The following is a 20160-nucleotide window of genomic DNA, read 5'->3' on the forward strand; positions in this document are numbered from 1 at the left end:
TTCTATTCTATTTAGTATCGCAGTTTTTCAACTCTGGGATTCGTTGTGTGTAAGTATGGACACGTTCATTTGATACAACTATGTTGGACCATTGATAAAAGTATCTGTAGGTCGTGAGGGAGTTTCTTTCTTGTTTTGGTTTCTTCTTCCCTTCTACTCCCTGACCTGAAGTGAATTTGAGAGGGGGTCCCTATTCTATTCTATTTAGTATCACGTTTTTTTAACTGTGGGATTCGTTGTATGTAAGTATGGACACGTTCATTTGATACAACTATGTTGGACCATTGATAAAAGTATCTATAGGTCGAGAGGGAGTTTCTTTCTTGTTTTGGTTTCTTCTTCCCCTCTACTCCCTGACCTGAAGTGAATTTGAGAGGGGGTCCCTATTCTATTCTATTTAGTATCGCGGTTTGTCAACTGTGGGATTCGTTGTGTGTAAGTATGGACACGTTCATTTGATACAACTATGTTGGACCATTGATAAAAGTATCTATAGGTCGTGAGGGAGTTTCTTTCTTGTTTTGGTTTCTTGTTCCCCTCTACTCCCTGACCTGAAGTGAATTTGAGAGGGGGTCCCTATTCTATTCTATTTAGTATCGCGGTTTTTTAACTGTGGGATTCGTTGTATGTAAGTATGGACACGTTCATTTAATACAACTATGTTGGACCATTGATAAAAGTATCTATAGGTCGTGAGGGAGTTTCTTTCTTGTTTTGGTTTCTTCTTCCCCTCTACTCCCGGACCTGAAGTGAATTGGAGAGGGGGTCCCTATTCTATTCTATTTAGCATCGCGGTTTTTCAACTGTGGGATTCGTTGTGTGTAAGTATGGACACGTTCATTTGATACAACTATGTTGGACCATTGATAAAAGTATCTATAGGTCGTGAGGGAGTTTCTTTCTTGTTTTGGTTTCTTCTTCCCCTCTACTCCCTGACCTGAAGTGAATTTGAGAGGGGGTCCCTATTCTATTCTATTTAGTATCGCAGTTTTTTAACTGTGGGATTCGTTGTATGTAAGTATGGACACGTTCATTTAATACAACTATGTTGGACCATTGATAAAAGTATCTATTTGTTGTGAGGGAGTTTCTTTCTTGTTTTGGTTTCTTCTTCCCCTCTACTCCCTGACCTGAAGTGAATTTGAGAGGGGGTCCCTATTCTGTTCTATTTAGTATCGCGGTTTTTCAACTGTGGGATTCGTTGTGTGTAAGTATGGGCACGTTCATTTGATACAACTATGTTGGACCATTGATAAAAGTATCTATAGGTCGTGAGGGAGTTTCTTTCTTGTTTTGGTTTCTTCTTCCCCTCTACTCCCTGACCTGAAGTGAATTTGAGAGGGGGTCCCTATTCTATTCTATTTAGTATCGCGGTTTTTCAACTGTGGGATTCGTTGTGTGTAAGTATGGATACGTTCATTTGATACAATTATGTTGGACCATTGATAAAAGTATCTATAGGTCGTGAGGAAGTTTCTTTCTTGTTTCTGTTGGTGGTGGGGCCATCGGTGAGTCAGAGGATGAGTTGGGTGTCGTCTGCATATAAAATTATGTTGAGACCGTGGGATCAGACGATGTTGGCCAGCATGGGTATATATGCATTCAACAGTGTGGGGCTGAGGGTGATCCCTGGAGGACACCGCAGGTGATCTTCTTGGGTTCAGAGGTGAAAGGTGAGAGGTGGATTTTCTGGGTTCTTCTGGTGAAGAAGGAGGTGATGCATCTGAGCACTTCCCCTTGGATGCCTATGTGGTGAAGTCTTTCCATCAGTGTGTGGTGAGATATGGTGTTGAAGGCTGCCGAGAGGTTGAGGAGGATCAAAGCTGTTTTTTCTCTTCTGTTGAGGAGGGTTCAGATGTCGTCGGTAGCTGCTATCAGGGCAGTTTCGGTCCTGCGATTGCCACGGAAGCCGTATTGGGAGGCGTTGAGCAGCTGGTTCTGCTCCAGGTGTGTCATGAGTTGATTGTTGATCTTTTCCAGTACCTTTGTTAAGAATGGGAGCAGGGTGATTGGCTTGAAGATTTTGAGTTTGCTGATGTCAGCAGAGGGTTTTTTGATTAGTGGACTGACTTTAGCGTGTTTCCAGGCATCAGGAAATGCTGTGGTGGTGATAGAGGTGTTGAGTAGTATGGTGAATTCCTAGCCGATCCTTTGGTTTTCCGCGGTTGAAGATGTGGTGTGGGCATGGGTCTGTGGGAGCTCCCGAGTGGATGGATTCCATGGTGGAGGTGGAGTCCTGGGTCGAGAGGATTTTCCAGGTGGTCAGTGTGTGGTTTGTGTCGATTATGGTGGTGATATATCTGTCAAGGAAGTCCATAGGTGTGGGTTGGAGTTTGAAGTTTCTGTATATAGTTGCTATCATGTCGTGGAAGTGGGCTAGGTGGTCACATAGCTCCTGTGAGATTGGGATGTTGTTTTTGCTGCCAGCTGGGTTGGAGGCTTGCTTAACAATTTTGAAAAGTTCCTTGGTGTTGTTGGAGCTGGTTTTGATGCGTACGGTGAGTGCTGTCTTTGGTGTGTGGCAAAGTCTGTCCTCAAGGCCTTGCCATGGGCATAGTTACTCAGCCCTTCCCCCGCCTCCATCATATGTGGCAACCTCAGCCAGTCCTGGCTGTCTAAAAGACTAAAAGCAGTTTGCATGCTGTTTTTTTTAATCTATGCTTGTCACAATCAGAAGGGAACTGCAAGTCCCAGAATGCCATGCCTGGCTGAAAGTGCCACACATGTGGCCACTTGATAACTTTGATGGCCACTATGTTGCTTCATGCGTTCAGAATAGGACATTTCTGGTACCTGGATCTTCTTTGCCAATAATTACAAGGCCCTTTGCTCCCTCTGGGTGATGTGTTGTACACTAAGACTACAACTACCAGAGTGCACTGGCTTCCTAATGCAGACCTGATATGGAAACGTGGCGTCCTCTTGAAACTTTTCTTGTAATTATCCTCTCTTCCATTGTTCTATACACACATGGCATGCACGCGGCGCCCCCGGGCTCTTTGACAGCACCCCGCCCCCATACCATTACATTGATATTAAGCGAAATGTCGCTATTTTTACAGGATTTCATTCAGAGCAAGTAGTGGCTTCTGTAGCCATAAAGAATAGACCTGGAGTGGTCCTCCAAAACAGTTATCACATAATTGAAACAGAAAGGTGTGTATTTTGCTCCTCAACTATGATTGCTCTTCGCCTCCATAATGCAACCCTTTTGTGACAAATTGAAAAATGACATCTCAAGAAGTTGACCAATCCAGGAGGCTGCAAGTTTAATTAAGCTAAAAAAGGCTGCTCTTGGTAGGTGTACCAGGCCCACTCCACACTGCACTTTAGAGACAACCCATGCAGTCTGCACTCTCAAGTGGTTCCTACCCCCAGGCTGTTGGGGCACAGCTACCCTCTGCCCCCTATGGAAAGCGCGTCAGTGCGCAGCAGCGCTTTCTTTTATTATAACATCATTATGGCAAGTTCGGGATTCCATGAACACATGTTGTAAGAAGCCATTGCCTTTCTCAATAAACAAGTGCTATCACTTTAACAGATGTGTAATAACTTATATTGCACAACTACTCACCAAACTGCAACTTACAACAAAAAAACAGCTTATTATTAATCACATAGGCGAAACCAAATGCATTTACCAATGCTTGTTTTGAGTCTGCTGCTTGCTAATGACAATTGCAGAGATTGGTTTTAGGGAAGTACCTTCACAGACATTGCAATGTAGACAAACTCTGCCGCCCCCTGCTGGCACCTGACACCAATAGACTGACCATTGTCAAACAACACTGTATTTGTTATGTTCTGTAAAGGATGTTTTTGTTAAACCCGCAAATGTACCCAGGCAGCTTCTAGGTAGCAGGAAAGAGGAAACAAACACTGCCCCACCCCAAAACCAAATGTAACCATTCAGGGTGCAAAAGGATGTTTTTTTTTAATTTATTCATTTTTGTTTTTCGAAATAAAATTAGAAGTTCTTTTGTTAGCCAAAGGGAGTTGCACAGAGGGATAGCTGTTTGCCCTTCGATTTCTGAAAGGGTTGATTTGACCTGCATGCAATATGTTTTTAGTTTCCATTGATGGAAACAATTCAGCCCCATCTATTTTTGTCATAGTAAATGTTTTACTTCTTACCTGGAGTGTGCGGTTTGCAGACACGCATGAGCGCTGGAGTCCTAAACCTTCCCTTAATCTACTTTAATGTATGTATTTGTTGTTTGTACAGCCCAGCCAAAGGCAGATGAGCGCCGCACAAGCTGGGCTTTGAGGTCAGAAAGCCCTCGTGCAAGAAAGATGGGACCCCTGGTCTCTGTTTGAACTGTGAAATACAAACATGTTTCATAGAAAGCCTCAGGACTCCAGCCCGGTGCCACTCCACCTGCTGCACACATGAAAGCAAACCCTCTAAAGTGGAGTGTTACTGAGTCCTGGTGTGAGGCCCCCTGAAGAGTCACGTCTTCCAATCTTTCCAAAATTGGAGCCGCGCTGGGCGGTCTTGTGGATACAGGGATGTCTTTCCAGAAAGGAATTGCAAAGATGTAAAACTTTTCGACAGGTCACCAGAAAGCATATTGGGTGACTCTGTTCTTGCGGTCAGTGTCGCATACCTGGAGTCATGCTCAAGTCTGTGGCAGCGTTGCATGGAGACACCTGTTCCTCTTGTGCAGGGGGTCAGTTGGTTCCAGGGTTGTGGTCGGTGTGTCACTGCCCCCTCGGATGTCGGTGTCCTTGGAGGGCATGGGTGAGAACACGGGAGTCCCCCGCCAGTGAAGTGCGCGACTGAGGCAGGAAGTGAATGAAGCTTTTGTGGTGAGCTAAATATTTACTACTCGTGTCACTTGAATGTGGTGCGCGCTCTTCACAGTCATGTGTCACCTTTCTGGAACTGACGCACAATCTCTTTCGCGAAGAATTGTTATTTTTTCATTTTTACTTTTTATAGAGCACAGACTCCGACCTTCACAGCGCTTTACTGTCACTGTTTCGAGAAAAACACAATTCATGTCCTTTCGTGTGTTCTAAATCAGCATGGCAGGACTGCGTTATCCAGAAGTCCTCATGGGTCATTATTCCTGCACGACAAGTCCGTTATCTTTCCATCCGTGTGGTTTGTCCCTGGCGGGCACTGCCTGCGCCATCTCTCTCCAGCGGGTCTCTCGGTTTGTACCGTGCGCTCCTCTGCGGCCTTTACTGCAGCAGACGTGTTTGTGAAGAACACGGGCACCTCCAGGGTGGCTACTATAATTGAGACACAGGGACGCCCACTATTGCACAACTGTAGAGCACTCGTTTGTATCAACCTCAGAAAGATGAAAGGCTGAGTATCCGCACACGATTTGATCGTGTATTGTGGTGTGAAACAAAGAGTCTAGCTTACCTACACTGTGCCCCAGGCTTGACCGAGGAGAGCAGGGGTACATAAGAGGCCTAGCTATCACTCAGGGGCGGCTGGGGACATTTGAAAGGGGTGGGCGTAAACTAATTTGCATATTGCACCACAGCGAGCGAGCCTGAACCACCTTGCATCCATCCATACATCATTCATGCATCCACCCATCCATCCATCCACCCACCCACCCATCCTGCATCCATACATCATTCATTCATGCATCCACCCATCATACATCCACCCATCATGCATGCATCCATCCATGCACCCATCCACCCACCCATCCACCCAACAATCATTAATGCACCCACCCTGCATCCATCCATCATTCATGTATTTTTATGACCATATAACTTGCACACAGCTTGTCAGTGTTCAATACCAGTCTCGAACCTTGTACTCCAGCACCAATGATACATGATTAATATTAATTGTTTTTAAAACATGTATTTATTCGACACCAATTTCACACCTTAGTCGGAACATCATTTTTATTTGTTTTTTAAAACATCTATTTATTTAACACCAAAGTCATGTATACATTTTTATGGCTCGATAAGACGCTCAAACCTGGTTTCACAGCACCAAAGTAGGCCGCGCTAACCGTCAGACCACATCCTCTCCCCTTTGGTGTGGCCCTGCAGTTTTGATGGTACATATTCACACCAAAGTCATGTATACCTTTTTACAACTTCACACCAAAATCGGAACATACATATTAAGCCCAAAGTCATGTATAAATGTCTACAACTTCACACCAAAATGGGAATCCCCGCTTTCTCCCATGCGAGCTCATTTTGTAATGAGCTGATAGTTAATGAAGAGGGCAGCGTCTGATGCTGCTTGGGAGGCAGAAGCGAATCCCACACACACACAGTGTGCCATATGTACTTAATGTAAGGGACGGCGGTGGCAGCATCTCCCGACCCCGCTTGGCGCCTACCTCATTGTTAAAGCGGTAACGCTGCTGCTGCTGCTGCAGAGTGACTGTCATTGACTAAGAATTGAATTGTCACTGTATTTACCCCGCACTCGCTACTTTTAAAATTGATTGTTTTAAAATTGATTGTCGAATTTTAAAATACCCTGCACCTACCCTGATAGAATGTTTTAAATTGATATAAGAATTTACAAACATATGTGGGGAACTTACTGAGGTACCAGCGCCTGACAGGGCTTAGAGGGGCTCAGAAGGTATCCTCGGCGGTCTTGCTACCGCGTCTTGCTCATTACTCAAGTCTGCCCGCCCCGGTCCGACTCGGTAACCTATACCGTTGAGCGGAGGGCGGGGCAGACAAGAGCAGGACACGCCCAGGGAGGCGGGCGGTTAGCGCTCCAGCTCTCCACTTGACAAGGCTATATAGCCCTCGTCGGCCCTAGCATGCAGCGGTAGCGCGCAGTGGGGGCGCCGTAGCCAGCGCCGAAGACCAGCCAAAGATCTGCCCGTCTGCGCCCGTCCGCGACAGGACGTGGCCGGGGGCCGGTAGTTATGGCGATTCTTCCAGTCCCCCGACTAAGGTACACATCACAGGTACTACTGAACATATTTTACCACTCATCAAGGGAGTGCCCCAACAGGATGGAGGAAAATATAGAGGGTCCATTTACCTGTCGCCATTGTAAAACTCAATTTGAAACCCTCACGGGTTTGACATATACCCCCAAACTTTGCCCTCAAAACTACCCACCGGAAATAAGTACTCTACCTGATGAATCTACCATTGCCACCAATAAGAATACTAGTAAAAACGTCCTTAACAATAAAAACCTGCTTTGTAACATCAGGTCATTGTCAAAGCATGCCGTCGAAGTATGGGATCTGATCTCTAGTAAGGAACCGGACCTATGCTTCTTAACGGAAACTTGGCTTAAACCCCACCTAATTCCCGTCATAACACTGGCAATTCCAATAGGCTACAAGATCGCCAGGGTGGATCACCCCTTGAAAATCGGAGGAGGGATAGCGATAGTACATAAGGAGGAAATCAATGTTAAAATACTGGACGAAATATGCACCCCTGAATTAGAACTTATGATTTTTAATCTCCAATTTTCTACTAAAACAAGCAGAAAGGGAGCCTTAATATACCGCCCCCCTGGCCCATGCTCTAACATATCTGTAGTACTGATGGAAGCATTGGCACCTCATATATACGACAACTCAGATTTTCTCCTACTAGGTGATTTTAACATTCACAGAGAGCTAGAAAATAATTCTGAGATGAAGACTTTTATCACTGACCTTAACTCATTGGGTTTAAGGCAGGTCAACAACGGGCCCACCCATAAGGCAGGACACACGTTAGACCTAATTTTTACGAATTCTCTACAAATTAAATGCTCCCTCCCTTACCAAGTAGAATGGACAGATCACTATGTTTTAGAATTTTTGACCCCCCCTCCTACCTTACATGGCCAAAAACATCCCGTCTTACCCAGTAAAAGAAGACCCTGGCACAGATTAACCCAAGAAAATTTTTGTAAAGCGTGTGTAACGCCCAAGTCGATTGGGAGCGAGAATATTGATAAAGCCCTACATGAATATGAAGAGACGCTGCTTAATACAATAGATGAGATCATTCCGTTAAAAACTTTCAAACCCAAACCCGCTCCTAAACAAGAGATCTGGTTTTCGGAAAATCTAAGACTATCCAAACAAGCCACACGCAAGCTAGAAAAGAAATGGAGGGCCTCACGTCTAGATAGCGACAAACAATTATACAAAAAGTCTTTGAGAGCATACCACAAAGACATTCGCTCAGCACGGAAAAATCATATAGCTTCACAGCTATTGGCGGCCGGTAACAACTCCAAGACACTATATCAGATTCTACTGACCTTCACTAAACCCATAGCCTGTGAAAGTCCAGAAGTGGCCTCACAACAATTATGTGACGACATCTCCTACTTCTTTACTCAAAAAAGCGACGCCATATACGATAAAATTCTACTCTCCAATTCTACATGTAGAAGCGACAATGAACCCACCATAAATTCCGATAGACCTCTTTCTCTTGAGAACTCCCTCTCTGCATTTCCCCCTATTCAGACTGAGGAAATATTGGCACTCACGTCCCAAATAAAGAGTGGCTCCCCCACAGATATTATCCCTGCACGTGTTATGCCCACTCTAGCTAGAGATCTGGGACCCACCATCCAGAGACTAATAAACCTCTTGCTAAGCACGGGGCAAGTCCCATGTGGATGGAAAAAGGCATTGGTCAAACCGCTCAGGAAAAATACCACCATCACCTGGAACGAGCTTGGTAATCTCAGACCAATATCCTTACTCCCCTTTCTGGGTAAAATTACTGAAAAACACGTAAACAAACATCTGTAGAGATATATTGAATCTGCAGGAGTGTTGGACCTTTCACAATCCGGCTTCAGGCCCAAACATAGTACGGAGACCGCTCTAATGTCAGTCGCAGACGATCTGCATATGTACCAGGATAGGGGCTTCTCCATTATCCTGGTACTACTAGATCTGTCTGCGGCGTTTGACACCGTATCTCACCCATCCTCATGGCCAGGCTAGAGAACATCGGCCTGAAACATGAAGCCCTTGCATGGTTGAGAAGTTTTCTCACCAATCGGACCCAGCAAGTAGCCATGGGCAGTTTTCGGTCAGAGGAAGTTGAGATCTCAAAGGGGGTGCCACAGGGCTCATGTCTGAGCCCAACTCTTTTCAACATATATGTGGCACCCCTGGCTAACATCTTGAGAGCATATGGATTTGTTCGTGTATCCTATGCGGATGATACTCAACTCCTCTTTCCTTTTAAAACCCTGACTCCAGAGGTTAAGAATTCCTTCTCCCTGTGGATGAAAGCAGTGGCACACTGGATGTCTTCCAACTTTTTACAATGCAATGTTGGAAAGACGGAAGTCATGTTGTTTGGTGAGGTAAAACGACTTTGGACTCCGGACTGGTGGCCACAAGACCTTGGCCCAGTACCGGAGCCTAAACCAACTGTTAAGAATCTGGGGGTCCGACTAGACCAGGAACTTACCCTCAAGCAACATGCCAACCAGGTGGTGGGATCCTGCTTCCACATAATTGGCATGCTACGCAAAATCTTCCCCCTCCTACCAGACGCCAGTAGAAGGACGCTGGTACAAGCTTTAGTCATGAGTCGTTTGGACTATTGTAACGGTTTGTTGCTATCTTCCAATGAGGGAGTCATGACAAGACTGCAGGTGGTCCAGAACACGGCTGCCCGTCTGGTCTTGAATGCGCCTCCCCGCTCACCTTCAAAGCCCTTACTGACAAAACTCCACTGGCTACCTGTTAGACAGAGGGCCAAATTTAAGGTATGCTGTACCATACATAAAAGTCTTAATGGTATGGGACCTGCATATCTGGCAACCAAATTTGTCCCCTATAAACCCTCCCGCTCACTTCGGTCGAGCGAACAAGGCCTTCTACATGTACCTAGAGCCAAGAAGACAAGACAGGGTAGCAAAGCCCTCTCAATAGCTGGCCCGTCCCTCTGGAACAGTCTCCCTAACACCCTTAGGCTATGTACGGACCACCTTCCTTTTAGGAAAATGTTAAAAACACTCTTATTCAGTTTCTAGACAGCTAACGTTCTCGTGAACTCAATGTGGCAGAAGTCAAAAGCGCGGAGATACTCCTATGGGAGTCGAGGCCAGCGCTATACAAGCCTGTAAAATAAAATAAATGTATGTTACGGTAGCGGATGGGGCGAAGTCACACAGTGATTGGCCTGCACGTGGACCACTGGACCAGCCAATCCTGGCCCTGCATGCAGCGCCAGGTTTGGCTAGGGGGGCACCATGACTGCTCGCTCAGTCGCCCTTTAGAACCCCGGGGGCTGCGGCCCGACCCCTGGTCCTCTCTCTATGGGGGACTTCAGCAGGGAAACTATCTGCGCATGCTCCGGCAAGTTTCTGCTCAAAACATTCACTTGCGCAGTACTGCTGCAGCTGAGTGGACTGTCACTCAAGCTGCAGCAGGCCCATGGTTCTGCCATTTCCACCTGCTTCTTCCAACTAAGGAAAATAAAGAAAATCAGCAGGTACCTCACTCAAGAAGCTAAACTTCTGGCAGCCCTGGCGATGGTGATCTCGCACATTGACTACGCCAATTCCCTCTACTTTGGCATCCCAGCTTACCTCACTGACCGCCTCCAACTTGTATAGAGGCAGCCAGACTGATTCTACAGGAAAACAAACGCCAACATATCACCCCCCATCTGGAAAAACTCCACTGGCTCCCTATACCACAGAGATGCGCCTTTAAAGTTGGATGCATCATCTTCAAATCCCTGAATGACAAAAGCCCTAAATTCATTAACAGCATGATCAACAGATACAACCCAACTCGTAACTTAAGATCCGCCCACCTTCATCTTTTGACAACACCCTCCTTCAAACAAACATTTTGGAGGATCCAGATTCTCTACACTGGCTCCAAGTTACTGAAACTCCATGCCGCTTGAGATCCGGTCCTGTACTGACCTCATGACATGCCGCAAAGTCCCAAAAACATGGCTTTTCCGTCAGGCTTACTAGTAACTTTCGAAAACTTCACACCACCTTCACCTTTTCCCAGTAGCGCCATGAAACCAATCTGGTGTACGAGCGCTTTACAAATCAACTTTAACATAACATAACATAACATAACATAACATATGCTAGGGTGGGGAATGTTACTTTTCAGACCGATGGATGACTCACCCAGTGCATTCTTCTTCAGTTGTATGGGAGGAGCCAGCACCGCAGTTCATCAGTATGGGTACCAGGATGCTGCAGCGTAGCTTCATAGCAGGTCCACTGCTTGGATACTGGGCACCACCACCTGTTCCTAGAACTGGACAGGGAGTGAGGAGAGGAGCAAGGCAGAGAGGGACAGTCTGGTGGAAGTCAAGCTTCTTCAGAAGTAGTGAAAGAGTGTGCAGAGAAAACACAGGCGAGCTTAGTGCAGGTCTTTAAATTGTATCATATTTTCCATACATACGCCCAACCAGATTTTGCCGCATAACTACACGTAGCCACTAAAAAAAGGAGAAAATACATACACAGTTCACAGGAAGCCATTTCAGTTGAAAGGTTGTTAAAACCTAAAAACATTTAAAGGTGAGTAATGGTGAGCTATGCAACACTACTCCTCGAATACACTACTGCTTACCTAAAACATGATAGGTAAGGAGGTAAAGAAATAAGATGTCTTCAGGCAGGTGATGTAGAGATGAAGGCCTGCAGGAACCCTGCCCCGAACACGTTCCGACAGCTGCTTTATTTATTTATTTATTTTATGTGCTTCTATAGCGCCTGAATAGACTCCCGAAGGGGTATCTCCGCGCTTTTGCTATTTGAAGGAGAAATACAGGTGTGCCAGGTCTTTCCAGTAGTAACCAAGGCCGGGGGAAGATTAGCCACTGGTGAAGAGGTAAGTTTTAAGAGTTTTGCGGAAAGCTAAATGGTTATGTAGAGGAGCAAGGTGTCAATGCCACTGACCATGACTTGAGGGTCCTTCAGATGTTGAAATGTCCTGCAATGCCATTACCTGATATACACTACATCATAGGTACTAAAAATGCTGTCCTGAGTGGACCACAAATCGTATGCTATCGAGTCCACAACCAAGTGGACCCGCTGATCCACATCAGTGGTGGGTTCTCCGTTACGTTAATCCCTTCGGCGCTGTGCGAATTCTCCCGCTGTGCTGAATAAGAATCAATAAGTGGGCAGGATTCGGACAGCCCCTGGCCTTCCTCAACACATGCCCACCGTGACGTCGGACGGCCTCCGGCCGTCCTGGGCACTGAAGAGGTTAAGATCCCCCTAAAGAGGGTAAGTATAAACTTGTGTGACTCACACTGTTCAGCCCTGGGGCCGCATCACCATCGGTTTTGCTGGTGCAGCGGGTGAGCCGAGCGCCATCCTTATGCGCCAGATGGCACAGATCACAAACAGAAAGAGGCAAACCATACTCACTGTTTCTGAGCTGCAGTGTCTGAAAATCATGGGCTGCCCGGGGAACCAAAATCAGCTCTGGCAAAAATGCTCAAGCCAGCCCCACTCCCTTCATCTCCTGGTGCTGTCTCTCTCTCTCCATCCAACCACTCCCTCTTCTTATTTCTCCCTCCTCCCTCTCTGATCGCTTTCTCCCTACCTTTCCTCCTCTCCCTCTGTTTCTCTCTCTCTCTTGAAGCCTCCTGCCTGCTGTAATCAACCTCAGAGAGCTGGGGAAGGAGACAGAGGCACGGGAGCGGCCCTGGGCTTTGAAATTCTGCTCCGCAGGGCTCCGGACTAGGTCCGGCCCTGCTCCGGTCATCGATGCCTGGTTGAATGGAGGCATGTAGGGCCATGCTAAAAATGAACTTCCAATCTAGAGAAATATCAGGTTAAGTGAACTCACTTTACACACTGTGGGCACATAAAACAGGGGCTCAGCCCTACGTTGCACCAACAAAGCCCATCATGAAATGGCCCATCATACTGTTGCGGAGAGCTTTGCTGCACCATGTTCAGGGAACATCTCCTGGCCTCATGCATCCAATCCAACACCTGCCACCAGTGGCGGCTCCTCCGCTAAGGCAGAGGAGCGTAGCCCCACTGCTGCTGTGCAGCAGTAAACAAAAGGGAAAAGAAAATGATAATAACGCAGTGTTATTATCATTTTATTCTTCCCTGCTGCGGCAGCATGCGGGCGGGGCTGCTCTGCTGACAGAGCAGGGGAGGAGTGGTGGGCACGCTAAAGTGCGCATGATGCTTTTTACTGGCCCTCTCGGGCCGTCCAGTCATGCGCACTTTGCATGTTCTCCATGAAATGAAATTAAATTTAGATTTATAACATGCACTAATAGCCGGAGGTGTCAACGTATTACAGCCTGCATGGAGAACATGCTCAGGCCCCCAGTCCCCGTCTGAGTGCTGAACCATGGTGCTGAGAAAATTACAGCGCTGCATTGCAGCGTTTTGATTGGTTTAGGCTCACCTAAAATAATGGCTGCTTCCTGTTTGGCAGAGGAAAGACGACGTGGGACAGAGCGTTGAGGATGTAAGTGAATTTTTCTTTGTTTTACAATCCTACCTCCTTCCGCCACTCAACCTCCCCGCCTCACCACCCCAGATCCATGATGGCTGCTACTGTCTGCCACATAGCTCTATAACAATCACCCTTTTCAACAATGCACTGCGAAACAGTGACCACTAACCAGTGGGGTGTGTGCACCACTATATAAGTGCTACAATAGATTGCAATACAATATCAATGCAATGAATTAACTATTTTATTAATGATGTTGAAGCCATTGTTCTCTAGATGCAGTTGCCACGTGGACGCCTTCTATCAATCAAAAGTACGGCAACCTCACAGTTATACGACGGGTTATACATGTAACATGCCAACAGGGATTTGCAGATGATGTTACTGGTCACACCCTATCTGATGTGACCAGGGATGTCATCGATATCGCTGTTTGTCATGGTTTGTTCTTCAGCAGGGTATTGGCAGTAGTTATGGTTGTGAAGGTTACCATAACTAGTGCATTTAAAAAAAATTGTACATATATTGATCCTGCAGTTTTCTTTTCAGGGAATGGTGTGTGTTTTGGAAAATAGTAAATGAGTCACTGATCTCAGTAGATGTTTCTTTTTTTTAAACTTTTCCCAGCTTTGTAATGATATTCTTTATAAAGCTCTGTTCCACACATGGTATACACTGCATGGCTTCCAGATGTGCTCAGTGGGTACTCGCGTGGCATGGCCTTTCCCATGCTCTGACATTTTCATGCCACACCACTGTCTTGCGGTTGGCTTCCTCGAAATACTCAGGATGCTCTTTCTTATGCATATTAAACTGGGCCTTTAACCAAGCCAGCTCCTTGCCCACTTGGCATGCGTTACTTTATTACATATCATCGGAGATTAATATATCTAGCAGGGAAGAAAATAATGAAAAGAATAAGTAAAACTTTGCCACCATGAGTCAGATGTGTGTCGGGACAGTAAAAATTTGGGAACAGTGACAAAAGAAGGGAATGTAAAGTAAATGATGGACACCAATTTTTTTCGGAATTGAAATCTGTAATTTTCATTCTGAAGGGAGGATGGAGGGGGTGGTCAGTTCTTTAGACTGGGCTTTGATCAAACATATGGTATATTTGAATTTTGATACTTCCTAATTTCGCCCAAAAATCAGGGTGTAATAAACACCGCATTTGTTCTTGTCATTTTTCACAAAATTGCTTGCTAGTCAAAACCTTCTTTGACTTTTAAGCAAGTAAAAAACCTTCTTCGACTTTGAAACTCTCACGTGTGCGACAGAATGCATGGAGTCCACATGCTTGTTGTAAAGACTGGAAATATCCAGGCTTCCAAGAATAGAACAAGCAATCATGGTGCTTCAGGCAAAATAGCAGTTTGCCATTTGAGTGCTCCCCGTTCACTTGTTATTTGGCCCCAACAAGTGATGATGACTCTGTGGGAATGACTCTGTGGTGTCCTACCTCCCATTAGAGGTGTGGCGCAGGGGCCAGAGTGCCTGACTCCATACCACAGGGTTCACTGTTCGATCGCTGGCGGCAGGTTAGCCCAGCACCATGTGTCTCTGGACAATAGCTTGCTTAATCTTTCCAACGTCCCCCAGCGCCGGGACACCTCTCTAGAGGTAGCGGTGCGCTTTACACAAATGCTGGTATTTCCTTTTTAATTTCATTATGCAAGCACCTACCTTTGCTTGGGTTTTTTCTGTGTACATCTTAAAAGCTTGAGAGCATAATCATTTAGATCTGATTTAGATCTCAGCGGAGGGGAATACTCTCTCACAAATGTTACTGATATCCCATCCACCGTATTACGATCCCATTATATCCTATGGAGACAAGGGCCAGACTGGCCGTAGCAGGCACCGGGCATTTCCCAGGTGGGTTGTCAGGGTTGGGGGGCGGTTTTGGGCCCCTCTGGACCGTTTTTGTTACAGGTATGTTTTTGCAGGATATGTGCAATATCAGCCGCTGTAACGAAATTGCCGAAACGGGCCCTGGCAAACAGCTCGGCTGCTCCCCCAGGAGGCTGGCCGAGCACTTTCCCGGGCCTGTTTTGGTTCCCAGTCCGGCCCTGATAGAGGCCATAACATGGTAGATGGGATATCTGTCACGTTTGTGACAGAGTATTCCATCCGCTGAGATCCAAATAAGTCCCAGAGTGTCTCTAAACAACCATGAGTTGCATTGATACGTTTGTATGACAACCATTAACCTGTGCTCTTATCTCCCTTACAGAAGCACGTGTGTGAAAGCAGCTGTTTCAAGGAACGAAAGCATCTGAAAGCAGATGTCTCGTCCAAGGAGAAGGTAAAGTTGAGAAAGTATAGGAGCGTTTAATTGTTAAAGCAAGATTTATTTTATTCAAGATGGTTTGAGTTTATTTTGAGCCCCTGGCTTGTATACAAGCTTTTGCTGTCCAGGACACAGTTTGGAATAAAAGAATCCAGTTTCATGTACAACTTGTCTCGGATGAACGTTAAATGTTGGCAGTAAAATGAATACAACTCCGAAATTTGCCAAGGTAAATGCCATTAATTCTGAAAATTTCCATTAAACAGTTTAGATGAAGTGGTTTCTCAGTAATGCTATTCCATGAAATCATTTTTCTGTGAAATCAGGAACCACAGTGTCGTAGAGGGAAAGTGCACAGACTGCTAACGACAGCAAAAGTAGCACTCAGAAAAAGGCGGGTAATCTGGGTTTACCATGCAGAAAAGGCAGAGCTGCCCAAAGGGTGTGGATTTTATTTATTAACTCCAGTGAGGGGATATTTTTGTAAACAACATTTAGGACAAAACATTTTTGCCAGACTATACTTCTGGCCTGTTTTAGATCTTGGCAGATGGGTAACTCCGTCACAACGTTGATCGATATCCTCTCTGCCAAAATAGAAATCCCATTGGATATAATGAGATTTATATTACGGCGGAAGAGTTGTGACAGAGAAACCCGTCTGCCAAGATTTAGATCAGTACTGAGAGGGAGGGGTCCCAGCGTAAGTATAACAATGAACATACAATTTGAAAAGAGTTCAAAGAAACAATGAATGAACCCGCATTGTTTTTATTCACAATGTGGATAGGTATATTAAATATAGTATCAATTGATTACATATTATAATCGGTTGTACAGTGCCCCAAGGGGAGGGGGAGGTGATTAGGTGAGGATAGTGTGGTAAAGGGAATTGTGACAGTAAAATCAACCAAGTATCAGAGATGCATTTGTATGTAAGTTTCAATACACAAAACAAAAGACTGTTGGTTCAATGCATCAATCAACATATATCATACTTCACAAATTACAGTTAATGTCAAAATATTGGCGTGATTGGTGTAATTTGTGAAGTATGATATATAGGACTACCGGAACGGGCAGGGATCCATGATCCCTGGCGGTAGGCGTGGGCGGAAAATCCGTTCCGCTCGCGGATTTTGCGGATTTTCGGGAAATCCGCAATCCGCGAGATTTGCGAATTTCCCGCAAAATCCGCAAATCCGCGAGCAGCGGATTTTGCTCGCACTGCTCGCACTGTTCGCGTGAGTTCGCGCCCCGCGAATAAGTGCAAAATTGCAGAAATACGATCTTAGCAAAACTGAAAGTAACTACTTACCAGGTTCAAAAGTTCAGGCTCATCATTAGTAGCCATTTCCTGGAGTGCTTCCTGAGGGGCCCCTCCAGAGTTCAGTTGCCAGTTGAAACTAGTATGTGACCCTGCTCTGAACCTCAGAATAGTTACACATATGCCACAAAGGTCCTGAATTACAGCTAAGGGAGACAAGCAGGAGCCAGGCTGGAAGTTAAAATCCATTAATCAGCCCCTAATTCATTATTGTCAGTTGGGGCAGGGCAGGTGTTGTAACTAATTTTGCAACAATGAAAGCACTTAGCAAGTGCAAAAGATCACTAATCAGGGCGCACTAAGGAAGCAGGTGCCAGCTAAAAAAATATTCTGTGACACATGAATCAGCCCCAAATTAATTCAGGTCACTTGAGGCAGGGAAGGTGTGCTTTGCTTTGCCGAAAATAATGTACACTGGACAACCAGAGGGTGTGGTGATGAAACAGAGGGTGGCATGGGTGGGCCAGAGGGTGGCATGAGTAGTCAGAGAGTGGCAGTGGTGACAGAGAGTGGCAGTGATGAAGAAGAGTGTCCCAAACAGGCTGGACACGTAGAAACAACAAGTTCGCGAAACTTGCGACCCGACAGGTAAGTTCGCAATTTGCGAAAGTGTACAAAACCCTCGCGAACTGGCAGAAACACGGGCGAACACAAAAAAAAAAAAAATCCGCAAATTCGCGGGAATTCGCGGATTTTGCGGATTGCGAATCCGCAAATCCGCAAAATTCGCGAACGCGAGATCCGCAAAATTCGCTCATGCTTACCTGGCGGTGGTCTGAGTGCTGCAATAGGCTGGTGGTGCAGCAGCACCAACCATATTATGAGTTTCCACAGATTTCATTGTGGTGAGCCCGCCTTGAAACCTGTAGCGGCGAGGAAACTAAGGGCTCCCCTGTTCCCTCATGGCCTAAGGATGCATGCTGGGGGGCACATGAGGTGCCCTCCTTTTCTACATCACCACCCCCTTTTGTACCGCTTTGTTCGCCATAAGGGTGGCAGGGTATGCTCAGACGTGAGTCCCTTGCTCACTTTGCCTCTGGATTCAAGCAAGCCGGGCTGAAGACGGCTGGAATGCCAGAAACTGGTCCTCGGAAGCTTGAGTCCGATCCAGGGAAGACAGGGCTTGGCAGTTCGGGCTGGACTGTTCCCATGAGGCACAGGGTCAGACTGATTTGCATATGGCCATGTCTGAACGGGGGTGGCAGAGTGGGCTATAGAACGGTGATGGATTAAACCTAGATCTGTTGACTGGGTGTGAGTGTTTGATTGGTTCAGATGCTCCGTCCATCACCACCCCCTTTTGTACCGCTCCTTTTCTGCATGGCATGGACTGCACAGTCCATGGCGTGCAGGAACGAGCTTTGATGTTTCCATTGTGGTGCCTTTTTAATACGCACTGCAGTGAAAACGCCAAAGGAGACAACCCTCCATACGACGAGAAAATGTGCAATCGGGAGGGCTGCCGCCCCAAATCCCACACCGCCAAACTCCTAATCAGGCCCTTAATCTGTTTATGAGAGCAACCCTAAGTTTTCTCAATTTGAAAGTTTTTTTCCAGTCATAAATTAAGCTATTTGTCTGTGTAATGAATGTCAAGAATGAGCCCCGCTCCTTGTAACAAAATAGAGCACATGCACAACTGACCTCTTTTTAGCACTCTGCGTAATACCTCCCACGTGTTTAGCGCGCCAGAATGATTTGTAGTGATTGCTTAGGAAACTGCTTGTGAAATACAGTAAACTTATGTTTGGGTCTGGCAGATCACGGAGAGGGCTGATTTATGAGACGCTAAGGTTCTGAGGAAATCAGATGTCTCAATGTGTCTTGTTTTTTTCCATTCAATTACAGAATCAAACGCTTGCGATGCCAAGGAGCAGGGAGGGCTGTCGCTTCTCGGAAATTGGCTGCTCCTTTCGAGTGAGTACGGTTCAGTCTCATGGGACGGGGTGGGGGGCTCAAGATAATAAACTACAATAAAACCACAACCAAAATGGTGCATAAGACTTGCAATGGCAACCTTCCTTGTTGCCCTACTTAAGTAAACAAGCACTGGTAAAGTCAATAGGTCTCGCCTATGGGACCTCTTGGCTATGCCAATGGTTTATAGTGATTCTTTGGGGAAAGGAAAGATATATATATATATGTAAGCAAAGGGAAGCAGTTAAGAACGGCGTTTGATGTATATATGTAAACCTTATTTTCTATTAAGTAATTGGACGGCCAGGCGGTGGCGATCCGCCCGCCATCAAAAGCCCATTTACCCACTGCCACATTAGCATGACGGTGGGTACCGCAGCGGATCGAAAGTCCGTCCGCTGCTTTCCTGCAGACCGGATTGCTGTCCGGGCGGAAAAAGCACACAATATGGTGGCGGTGCCCGGGCCGTGTGCATGCCTTTCCATGGCAGAGATTCCGCCATGGAAAGGCATGCAGTGAATGACATTGGAGGCCCCCGGGGGGGGTGGGTGGATGGCTGCACTGGGGGGTACCTATGGCACCCCCCTTCATTGCCATACACAAGGTGTCAGGCACTGCGCGGTGCCTGTCACGTTGTGCATTGCAATGCACAACATGCTTCCTTAACATTGCGGCGGGGGCCTTGTACAGCACCACCCGCCGCAATGTTAATGGCAAGAATGTGCCTGCCAGTGTGGCAGGCGCATCCTAATTGGCCTTGCGGGACCACTGCACCTCTGGCGGTCGGTCCCGTTTTCCGTGTTGGTGGCGGACGGACAAAGTCCGCCCACCATCGTAATGGGGCCCTAAGTATTGTAAGTAGCCTTGAGTTATTAGACAGAGTTGTCTGTGTGACAATTTCTACTTAACATAGAAGACTGTGCGCACCAGGTACAAACCTAGGTACTTGTGCTTGTTTTGCTTCAGAAGATGAGCTATCTGTAATTTTTCACCATAGTATGAAGGCTGCATGTAGTATAATCTTTAGCACCTTCAGACCTTGGTTATTTTGAGTGAATAGTCGCTCTTTGGACAGGTTTTGCATAGAGTGTACACTGTTCTTAGTGGATACTTTTTAATGCTCTGTGGTGTATTTCTCATGAGAGTTTCACTGACTGCAAATAGTGTGGTATAGAGTAAACTCTTTTCATACAGTAAACAGTGTTAACAGTACCCAC

At 46.2% G+C, this 20160-nt stretch overlaps 1 protein-coding gene across 1 annotated transcript in view; it reads left to right on the top strand.

The window, feature by feature from the left end:
* The window catches only part of TRAF1 (TNF receptor associated factor 1), a 239901-nt gene that overhangs the window by 137715 nt on the left and 82026 nt on the right, over positions 1-20160 (top strand). The window contains exons 6-7 of the mRNA XM_086920989.1: positions 15643-15714; positions 18875-18943. Coding sequence (XP_086777115.1) covers positions 15643-15714; positions 18875-18943 — 141 coding nt within the window. The remainder of the gene's footprint in view (positions 1-15642; positions 15715-18874; positions 18944-20160) is intronic.

The sequence above is a fragment of the Lissotriton vulgaris genome, chromosome 5, assembly GCF_964263255.1.
Source record: "Lissotriton vulgaris chromosome 5, aLisVul1.2, whole genome shotgun sequence".
Classification (NCBI taxonomy): Eukaryota; Metazoa; Chordata; class Amphibia; order Caudata; family Salamandridae; genus Lissotriton; species Lissotriton vulgaris.